General features: G+C 47.8%; 4 protein-coding genes across 5 annotated transcripts; 3 read left to right on the top strand and 1 right to left on the bottom strand.

The window, feature by feature from the left end:
• Window positions 1-190: 190 nt before the first annotated feature.
• On the top strand, window positions 191-703 carry PV09_06641 (uncharacterized protein; the record flags this gene model as incomplete). Its single annotated transcript, XM_016360314.1, has 1 exon — window positions 191-703. One exon carries the CDS (start codon window positions 191-193, stop codon window positions 701-703), a length of 513 nt encoding a protein of 170 aa, XP_016212026.1.
• Window positions 704-1038: 335 nt separating this feature from the next.
• On the top strand, window positions 1039-1894 carry PV09_06640 (uncharacterized protein; the record flags this gene model as incomplete). The annotated part of the gene is made up of 4 exons (XM_016360313.1): window positions 1039-1102; window positions 1163-1252; window positions 1304-1561; window positions 1620-1894. 4 exons carry the CDS (start codon window positions 1039-1041, stop codon window positions 1892-1894), a joined length of 687 nt encoding a protein of 228 aa, XP_016212025.1.
• Window positions 1895-2403: 509 nt separating this feature from the next.
• On the top strand, window positions 2404-5832 carry PV09_06639 (uncharacterized protein). Its single transcript, XM_016360312.1, has 5 exons — window positions 2404-3349; window positions 3422-4065; window positions 4119-4481; window positions 4534-4882; window positions 4937-5832. Exons 1-5 carry the CDS (start codon window positions 2906-2908, stop codon window positions 5144-5146), a joined length of 2010 nt encoding a protein of 669 aa, XP_016212024.1. The 5' UTR covers window positions 2404-2905; the 3' UTR covers window positions 5147-5832.
• On the bottom strand, window positions 5716-8347 carry PV09_06638. Of its 2 annotated transcripts, XM_016360311.1 has the most exons (4): window positions 7889-8347; window positions 7695-7822; window positions 6203-7640; window positions 5716-6151 (listed from the first exon to the last, which is right to left on the bottom strand). In XM_016360311.1, exons 1-4 carry the CDS (start codon window positions 7965-7967, stop codon window positions 6072-6074), a joined length of 1725 nt encoding a protein of 574 aa, XP_016212023.1. In that variant the 5' UTR covers window positions 7968-8347; the 3' UTR covers window positions 5716-6071. The 2 variants fall into 2 exon arrangements, with proteins under 2 accessions (XP_016212023.1, XP_016212022.1); XM_016360310.1 differs by having other exon boundaries at window positions 7695-8347.
• Between the last annotated feature and the right edge of the window lie 1965 nt (window positions 8348-10312).

Here is a 10312-nt window from a genome sequence, read left to right as displayed (position 1 = left end):
ATATCAGCCCCCTAATAGTAGACTTTGACAATACATGACGCGGTCGAGCGACATAAGTCGATGCAATTCGAGTTCCACCTGTTTCCTGGATCACTCGCCATCACAGAGTTGTTAAAGCTTTAGCTTCCTCAACTTTCCCCAGAGTGTTGACTTGACTCTGAACCACTCGGCCCTAGCTATTTATCACACAATGGCAACCTTCCGGATCATAAAGGTGCGAGAGCCAGAAGATCTCGACGCCATCCGATCACTCTTCAGCGCATATACAGCTTGGCTCAACATCGACTTGACATTTCAAGGCTTCGCTGATGAGCTGGCCAATTTACCTGGTAAATACAAAGAGCCAACTGGCGAAATTCTTCTTGCACGTGGAACCTGGAACAATGAACCCATGGGTTGTGTTGCTGTTCGTCCACTCCCTGTCCAGAACTCGAGTGCGTTGCCCCACAAGACATGTGAGATCAAGCGTCTATACGTCGTTCCCGATGCTAGAGGTAAGGGCGTAGGTTGGAAGCTTGTCGACGAGATCTTGAAAGTTGCCAAGGAAATCGGCTACGCCGAAGCGAAGCTCGATACTCTTCCACACATGAAGTCTGCTATAAGGACATACGAAAGATTTGGCTTTGTTGAGTGCAAAAAATACTATGACACACCACTACATGGAACGAGATTCATGCGGGCAGATCTGACATGTGTACCATAGTCAGATTGTAGGCGATTTTGCTAGCACTTGGATTTACCTGTGGATTTGGATATCATTTATAGGCAGAAAGAATCAATGGAGGGTAGAGTTTTGATGGTGACAAGGTGGTATGGGATACGAGAGAATAAGTGTTTTTCTGTGGTCGCAAAGTGTTCGCTTAAGGACTAGTTGACATCCTTGCTGCTTCTCCGTGTTTGACTTCGCATGAAACGCGTTAGTTTCAGTAAGAGATTCGACCTCACGGCAATCTTCAACACGCAAACCATCTCAGAGAGAAGACTTGATTCACGACTTTGAACATGAATTAGAGCGTGCTAAACGCCTCCGCGTGATCGATGCAGGCTTTTCTTATCCTCTCCTACGTCGTAGCAACGTTACTGAATGCAGTGCGAGCACATTGTGAGCTTCACCACGACCACAGCTGTCATTTTTCATAAAAAGCTAATAGTAATGCGATAGACGTATTTAGTAAAATCAAAGTAAATGGGATCGAAAGTGAGGAATATGAAGTGATTCGGAGGAATACAAATGGTGAAAGTCCCATAACGGGTCAGGCTCTCTCTATCAGCCGCTCGAATAGTCAGATCTGATGCATCGCAGACCTTGAAGATCCAGAACTCCGGTGCAATGTCGGCGCAAGCAATAAAGTAAATGGCACAAAGACGGTCATTGTAGAATCTGGAAGCAACATAACGTGGGTTACTGAGACTTACATCTATCATCCTGGGCCGTTGTCAGTTTTCATGACCCGAGTTGATAACGCGAGCACGGCGGACGGCAGCACAGAGTGGTTCAAAATTCTTGATATCGGGCCCAAATTTACCAAGCGCGGTGGTGATTGGAGGCATATCCAGCAATGTGAGTCCCTCCGTGCTCGCACAAACTGCTACAATGTATTGATGGAGCAATTGTGTAGCTGAGTTCAACGTCACGGTGCCACCATGTTTGGCAACAGGGCAGTACCTGATGCGCATACAGCACATTGCTATTCACGTTCCAGGAGGGGAACCGCAATTTCATGTGGCGTGTGCACAGATGATGGTTATTGGGACCGGCGTAGACATGCCTCCAAAGGCATATATGGTACGGATACCTGAGGTATTCACAAGGGACCATCCAGGATTCAATCAGAACATTTTTGTGAATTTTAAGGAATATCTGATACCTGGGGGAAATGTTTGGAAATGCTGATTCAGGACATAATGACGTTCGAAATACCAAGGCAGCAAACTTATGTCATCATCATATTCTCTTCAAATTGTTCAAGCACTTTACTGAATTTTTCGGACCCTCTGAACACAGAAATGACACAGAAGATTACAAAACGCCATGGCGCGAAAAGATATCGACGGACTTGGAGAAAGGGTGATGAGATACACATAGATCTAGCATGTCTTGACTCGCAATACGGGAAAGCAGGGAGCAGAGGCAGGGATCAAACACGTTGCTTGCAGAGGTGACTAGAAAAGGTACCGCTCGTTTGAGAAGGTTGGGTCACGAAAGGCGAGAAAGCCAACTGGGCAAACTTGTACGGCATTTCATACCAAGCGCACGCGGGCGTTGGGACGCAAATGTCCCAGAGGAGGATAAGTCGTGTGTGTGGTCGCTGTGTGTGAAGACGTCGAGGTTTTCTTTCCAGTGCAAGGGTTGAAGCCGCAAAGCACGGTTGCTGCTCACCACCACTAACACCATAGCGTCAAGTAGGTTAGGGGTGCAAGATAGCATTATTGCATGCTTGTGTACTCCTTTCCCTTCACACATCGTCCCCTCATAAACTTAGTGGTCTCCGATTTTCCAGTCGTTTGACTATAATCTTTGCTTCAGCCTGTAGCTCGGCCAAAACGGCTGCGGGCAGGGCGGCTGAGCACAGAGCCGCTGCACGATTCGCACGTCTGAGACATAACTGCTGAGAGCGCTGTCGTGTCTCGACAGTGTCCAAGATAGCGTGCGCCTGGCATTCGCTCTTGTGCAATTGCTGGCGAGGAACTCGGTCCATTTTACACGGTTACACAACCGCCCAGCCAACCTCGTCTTCCCCACAACGACTCGGCCATCACTTGAATCAGCCGGCTCGTACAGTCGATCTCGCTGCGTGTTTCCGCATAGCGCGTATCTCGTCTTTTTGCGGCCTCTGCTGGCGTCCCCTGGCTTCTATACCCCGACGACCGCAATCACTACCGCTTTATTGACGACTACGACGCCATGGACGATATCAACATGGACGCGGTTCAGTATACGGAAGATGACGGCAGTCTCCCTCCTGCGTCGGTTCCATTCACCTCCTCGCCTGCACTTCCGAAACGAAGACCACAACCGCAAAGAATACACACGCCGAGCAGTCCAATGACGGCCAGTATACCGCACAATATGCTACCGTCAGCCCCAGCATCACCCCCAACTCCAGCTCCCAGTCCCACCCCGGGACAGCGTATCCCTGACTGGAGCGCTGCTGGCGAAGATGAAGATGCGAATGTTCGTGAGATCAGATTACGGTTTGCCGGCATGAATGATGGCGAGCAGCAGAGGTTACTTGCGGAATTATTGAATCTTTGCAATAGCCAGCAGCTGGCGTTTGTACAGGAGTTTGTCAGCCCACGATTGAAAAAGGATCCTTTCACCACATTCCCTGACGAACTGTGTCTCCGGGTAAGACCGCGTCGCATCCGAAAAGTGTTTATGACCTTTGTCACGAAGTAACTGACCTGTGCTCTCTGTTAGATCCTAACTTTCATCGACGATCCTCAAACACTCGCACGATCATCTCAGGTATCCAAACGATGGCGGGAGTTAGTTAGTGACGATATGGCCTGGAAAGCGTTATGCGAGAAACACGCATACAGAAGATTGTCCGATGAGCCTCCGAAGACATCAACTCCTCTACCTAATCCCGCAGTTCAAACTCCTGGTGCCAGCCCCCATAACAACCCACTCTCTTTTCCAGGATATAGATTTAATGGTGTTTCATCCATACCAAGTGCTTCCACAAGCGCTCCGGACCTGCGATCGCAAAGTCTTGACCGTTCAAGGAATTCTCGACAATTGAGGCGAAGACCTAAGGCGATGAGCTATCGATCACATTTCAAGCAAAGATATATGGTCGAGACTGCTTGGAGACATGGTGGAAAGGTTGACTATAGGCAAATCACCCCGGACCAAGGTGTTGTCACCAGCCTGCATCTCACAGACAAGTATATCGTTGTCGCATTGGATAATGCGAAGATTCATATTTTTGATACAGAAGGCTGCCACCAGAAAACATTGACAGGACATGTAATGGGTGTCTGGGCTATGGTTCCTTGGGACGATGTGCTCGTAAGTGGCGGTTGCGATCGTGATGTTAGGGTGTGGAATATGGCGACAGGGTGAGTCTAAATTGGCATTTCATGAGTTTCAAGAAGCAAGCTAAATGCATCAGCCAACCTGTGCATACATTACGCGGTCATACTTCAACAGTTAGATGCCTAAAAATGTCGGACGCCAACACAGCAATCTCTGGATCAAGGGACACAACCCTGAGAATATGGGACATTACAAGAGGAGTCTGCAAACATGTCCTTGTGGGTCATCAGGCCAGTGTCCGGTGTTTAGATATCCATGGTGACTTGGTTGTCTCTGGTAGCTATGACACAATGGCTAGAATATGGAGTATATCCGAGGGCAAATGCCTTAGGACACTTTCTGGACATTTCAGCCAGATATATGCCGTTGCCTTTGATGGGAAGAAAATCGCTACAGGTAGCCTGGATACAAGTGTACGGATTTGGGATCCTAATGACGGGTATGTTTCATTACGATCAATAGTTTCATCGAGTTTCTAACATGACTTCCAGCCGCTGCTTAGCGGTCCTCCAAGGCCACACCTCGCTTGTAGGCCAGCTGCAAATGAGAAACGATATTCTTGTCACCGGTGGTTCAGATGGATCGGTCCGTGTTTGGTCGCTATCGGAATTCCAGGCCATTCACCGTTTGGCCGCTCACGATAACAGCGTTACTAGCTTACAGTTTGATGACACAAGAATAGTATCGGGGGGGAGTGACGGTCGGGTCAAGGTCTGGGATCTGAAGAAAGGAACGTTGGTACGGGAATTGAGCCAGCCAGCCGATGCCGTATGGAGGGTAGTTTTTGAGGAAGAGAAGGCTGTTTTACTAGCAAACCGAAACCAGAAAACTGTCATGGAGGTAAATTCTGACCTCCTTGCTTTCAGTCCGTTCTAGGCTAACAGTCGGCGTTAGGTGTGGTCCTTTGCACCTCCGGAAGACGAAGTCTTCGACGATTTTCGTTCGTCGAGTCCAATAAGTATGCCTGACCATGCGGCCGATTATCTTGGCCAAGATTCGCCGCGACACAGCAGGAGACCAGCCAGTGAAGACATTAGCATGATCGATGCATTCGCTGAAGCAAGCAACAGTAATGGAGACTTCAAGGGCAAGAGGAGGAAGTAATCGAACATGGAGATAAAAAGTCTCATCCCTGCACGATCTATAAAGGACATTTAGGGACTCACAAGGGTGGTCGTTTCGTTGCATACTGCTGTTTTTATCTACTCTCTTATGGGCATGAAAGAACCGCGTTTATGAACATATTTAATGCATTTGAGTTGAGAACGGCATTTGCAGGAGTTTCGCTGTCAGGCATATCTTGGTCTCTTGAAGGAGACTTGGTAAAAGACACGATATTATATGTCGGTACTTTGGCGCTCAAGCCTTTGATCTCGACTTCCTATTGAGATACACACAAGGAATCAAATATAGTGAAAGCTCAATTTCTCGGTCAATTATATCAAGTAACTAAAGGGGAGAGGGTGTGGGTGTAAGCATGGTACAGTTTGTCTTTGGATCCCCATCGAAATGTCCAAACAAAGCTCTGCATTCGAAGCGAGGCGCTGAAAGTCTGCAGCTACTCGTTAGGAAGAGGTTTGCAGATTGTGACGCCTCTTGGAAGTTGTTTTTTGAATCATGTTTATCAAAAATATCATCATAAATGTTGGGTGACTTGGTTTGTCCAATATTTCGTAGACCGGAGATAACGGAAAATATGAGCTGAAGAATCTATCATGGGCACCGAGAAGAAAATCTTGTATATATACCTCACGGTCTATCGAATCCTGACGCACCACTGAAGTCTACCGAGACTACTTCACCAACGTTAATTTTGGTCGTGACTCATAAATATGCTTAGCAATGCAAATGTTTCTTATTGAACCAAACTGCTGATATCTTTTGCCTCTGAACATCCCATAAAGACTGCCTTTACCATACGTCGATATGTGGAAAACAGCGTATGTGACGGACGATGCTCGTGAACTTTCATAATCACAAGTCATAATCATGACAGGCTCAACGGAAAAAAAATTAGATCTGGAGACGGTTATGTGCCCACATCTGCCTCGTCGTTATCGTCATTGCTTGAATGTTGGCGGTAAATGTCACTATCGTCGTCAAGTTTGACTGGGCAAACTCAGTACTCAAAGCAAAGTTCTAAGGACCCTCATAACTTACCTCCAGGCTTGACAAACCAGCTCACAACGAAGGCTAGGACGAACATGGCTGTTAATGTCACAAAAACAGTTTGAGGAAATGTCTTAACAGTAGCCATGTATATACCGTTGAAAACCAACGGCGCTACCACACGGGCAACAGCATGCAGCAGACCCATTGCACCGAGAAGCTGACCAATTCTATCAGGCGGGATATGTTTGGTCTGAGCCGCTTGGAGCGTTGGACTACCCATGCCACCCACGGCAGCAAGAGCTCCAGAGGCCATAAAAGTCCAACCGGCCTTTGATGAAGCGTAACCCAGAAATCCCAAAGCGTCGAACAATATAGCAACACGCAGAACTGTCAAGTCAAAAAGGTCTGTTCCGGATTGAGAGGCAGGTCGACCGCCTCTCTCACCATGTTTTCGTCTGTAGAGGAGTGTGATAGCTGGAAGTACGACGAGCAGACAAAAGACTCGTGAGGTGTTGACGATCGTCATGAACATAGACTGTTCATAGGTCTTCCATCCAAACATGTAATTCGAATAAACAATAACAATGGATAGAGCACCCATGGCGACTCCAAAGATGATTGTATCTACGGTGGCTAATAACAGCAAGTTTCGGCGAACAGCAGGTGAGGAACCTGGTCCAGTCGGATAAAGGATTTTGAGCGGTTCGAACAGGTTGTAATATCTCAATCGCTGTATCCATGAAGAGCCGGAATGTGATTCCATTTCCATCCTGTGCTTCTCTCGCGCCGTCGTTTGCCGTGCCTTAGACAGAGATTCAGGCACAAGAAGGATAAGGAAGATAAGAAAGAAGATGTGGCAGCCAAGCGCAACGTAAAACATGACAATGTTGTTGCCTGTCCATTTCACTAGGTATCCGGCGAAGAGTGGGCCAAGCGCGATTCCCGTGAAGAGGCAGCCATGGAAGTAGCCAAACACGATGTTTCGGCGTTCTGGAGGTGTACAGTCTGTGGCGTAGGAGTGGGAGAGCGACATGGAAGCGATAAAGCTTCCACAAAGCCCGTCAAAAAAGTATCCTAATAGCAGCCACTTTACAGGAAATGTTTCGGGATACTTTGCAGCGAGGATCGTCAAAACCTCCCCAAGGAGCATGCCAAGGTTCGTGATACACATGATAGGCTTTCTACCGTAGCGATCAGACAGCGCACCAAGCTTTGGAGCGATGATTGCAGCCAATATGCCAGAAATTAGACTGCCTTGAAACAAAAACAAAGAAACCCGTTGTTGCACATCCGCATTCCGGCATATATCCTCTGCATCTCCCACAGAACCATAACCGGCAATAAAATGAAAGTCCGGATGCGATGAAACGGCCTGATCAGCGAAATATTCTCGGCAGATCAAGGCGAGGATTAGGTTGGTCTTTGGGACGAGAATCCCTCCGAACGCAAGGGCGGAGAAGAGGAATGGAAAGAGAAGCCAGTAGGGCTACAGGCTGATGTTAGCAAGAATACCTTCACTTGACATTACAACAAGTCATACTGATGGCTGCCGGTACCAAGGCAGGTGGTCCCAATCTGGCCAACTTGACGATGCTGAGGCCTCGTTCATTGCAGCAGATTCATTGCGTGCGGTCGAGCGTCTAGACAGCAGCGGCGATTCCTCTGACTCTTCTGTATGTGAACTTCCATTTGCATGACTGGCTATGCCTCCTGACACAAGCATTGTATTCTCACCAATAATCGATCTCCGCGCTCTAACCTTGTGTACCGTATCAACGTTATCGTCCACGGTGAATGCGCCGTTGTGGTCCATGGTGGGCTCAAGGCTAAAAGGATCAAGGGCGACGTGCGACTGATGAGAAAAGCGGCAGGACTTCCATAGAAGAAAGCAAAGACCAAGCGATTGATAATCAGGAAGTTAAGAATATGGCAATCCCTACATGCCCATGGATACCGGGATGCTTAATGGTCAATCGCTTTGTGGTTGTTTCGTGGCGGCAAGACCATTGGCGGCTAGGAATATAGTGTGCAGATTGGCGTTGTGGAATGTCGTAAACATGATCCAGCGCTAGCAAGATCCAATACAGAATCAGGTTGTATGTAGCTGGCGTGGCCGAAGAACGTTGCTTAGCTTCGCGACACACTTAAGAGCGAGTGTTATCACGGACCAATATCGGCACAGCGTCTGTCGTGCGCTAACGAATTGGTGCGGGAAACGTATCAGGCTGGGACCGCCGCGCTTTGTCTGCCCGAGGTAAGTTAAGCCCAAGGATTGCCATTCGGGTGCGTCCATGTTGTCATCGTCGGAGCTTGAAGATGCCGACTTTCGGGGCGACATCTCTCCGTACCAAGTCAATTGCTTGTGCCGTATAATCTAGGTGGCTGCCTAGCGGTTCGGCCACGAGAGCCCACCTGTTTGGCGATTCAGCACGTCGATTTAAACTGTTTCAACTCGATGATCTGAAATGCCGTTTGACTCCTTTGGTTGGCGTGGAACTTCGGATTATCCTTCAACACGTAAATTTAGTACTGCCCTGAACAGATTCTACATTCGATTAGTTTTAGTCGTGAATCACGCTTCTCAGGCAGGACGGCTGTCCATGTCACGTGATTGAGTTGACAAACTTCGCTGAGCGCTATTTTCAATCGCTGGCATGTTTGCCCTTGTCTCGACCAGTTCCACAAACTAGATCTTCTCTGGCTGTGTTTGGTCTTTGTCCAACGCAACTATTCGTAGCGTTCTTGTAGTCAAAGACGAGATCACCAAAGCGCAATAATGGAGTATGCAATTTCATGTCTAGATTTCTCGTAAACCACCACTCCAAGGGATCAACTCGGCGGTACTGAGAGCTGCTTCGAATAGATCGCAGCGCTGGCTACGGCAATGAATCTAGCATCGTAACGATGCCTTGCATCGAAAGGAAGTCCCGAGGCGCGTTTATGAACATTCTGGCAGCGATCGGATCTTGCAATCGCACCGCCTTCGACTGGATATCTCTCAGAGAAGCCAATGGGGTGATGTCAATCAAAACACAACATCTGGCCTGTGATTCGAATACGGCTTCATTGTTTCCCAAACATGTAGCAGCTCGGAACTAAACTCTAATTGCTCCAGAGAAAAAAGCAAACACGGACCAACTAGTGGAACGATGGACGATACTCAATGCTTCGACAGGAGATTCGAAGGTAAGCATGGCGTCACCTTGAAATGTGATTCTAAGTCACTGCCACTATCACTCATCTGAACAAGTGCCCCTTTACCTTTCACTTCAATAGCCCTTCTAAGTCAGCACAGTTGATCACGGTGGCCCTTTTCTGGAGGAACTTGACCAGAAAATCATGGACCTGTGGATCAGCATCAGCACAGCCATCCTGGAGCAGAACAATCTGGTAATCCAAGTCAGCAGCTTGAACAACGCTTGCCAACACCGCACCTCCCGTTGAGATGCCGCCCACAATCAACGTGTCGATCCCCTTGTCCCTCATGATGGCATCAAAGTCCTGAGGAGCGTTGATGAAAGGTCCAATCCTTCTTTTTCGAATGACCAAATCACCCTCCTGTGGGGCAAGTGCTGAATTGAATTGAGTGGCTGGTGCATCAAGTAGAACATTCTCCGGACTGTTTTTGAGCTTCTTGAGCAAGGGATTTGTGCATGGCGAGCTCTCAAGCTCCTCCAATGTAAAACAAACTCGACAATGAACGACGGTACCTCCAACTTTGCGTATGAGTGAAGCTGCTTTCGATGCTCGAAGAAGTAGATCTTCAGTATTATCGATATGGTCAATGATACCCTGTTGAAAGTCAAGAAGAAGGAGCGCGGACTTTTGAGGATCGATCTTGACGGACATTTTTGCTTGCTCCTGCCATTTTCTTGATTCTGTTAGACAACTTATACTGTTCAGAATGCGTGCCTTCTATCGCTAACGTTGCGGTAACGGACCGATCTCGCGAATACGCCACTCACCGGAATTATCCAATCCCCGTCAGAGTAAAATAATCCTCGAACAGTTGATAATCACTAAATAATTTCTTTTCCGATATTATTCGAAGATGAATATGTAATTACATATATGCAAATGTTCGTCGTATTCGACGAACAGCACCCTTTCCATCTATAATCTTAACGGATATAGAGGGACCGAGCTAATCGTGAGGTG

Source organism: Verruconis gallopava, assembly GCF_000836295.1.
Source record: "Verruconis gallopava strain CBS 43764 unplaced genomic scaffold supercont1.23, whole genome shotgun sequence".
Lineage (NCBI taxonomy): Eukaryota > Fungi > Ascomycota > Dothideomycetes > Venturiales > Sympoventuriaceae > Verruconis > Verruconis gallopava.
The sequence above is the reverse complement of the archived record's forward strand: the minus strand, read 5'-3'. Positions and strand labels throughout refer to the sequence as shown.

Bases quoted from the DNA above. Each gene is read 5' to 3' on its own strand.
- PV09_06639 (XM_016360312.1), top strand. From the start codon at position 2,906: ATGGACGATATCAACATGGACGCGGTTCAGTATACGGAAGATGACGGC. The intron at 3,350-3,421 runs GTAAGACCGCGT...GCTCTCTGTTAG, and splicing joins CTGACGAACTGTGTCTCCGG to ATCCTAACTTTCATCGACGA. The intron at 4,482-4,533 runs GTATGTTTCATT...CATGACTTCCAG, and splicing joins ATTTGGGATCCTAATGACGG to CCGCTGCTTAGCGGTCCTCC.
- PV09_06638 (XM_016360310.1), bottom strand. From the start codon at position 7,967: ATGGACCACAACGGCGCATTCACCGTGGACGATAACGTTGATACGGTA. The intron at 7,641-7,694 runs GTATGACTTGTT...ATCAGCCTGTAG, and splicing joins CTTGGTACCGGCAGCCATCA to CCCTACTGGCTTCTCTTTCC. The intron at 6,152-6,202 runs GTAAGTTATGAG...GAGTTTGCCCAG, and splicing joins CTGGTTTGTCAAGCCTGGAG to TCAAACTTGACGACGATAGT.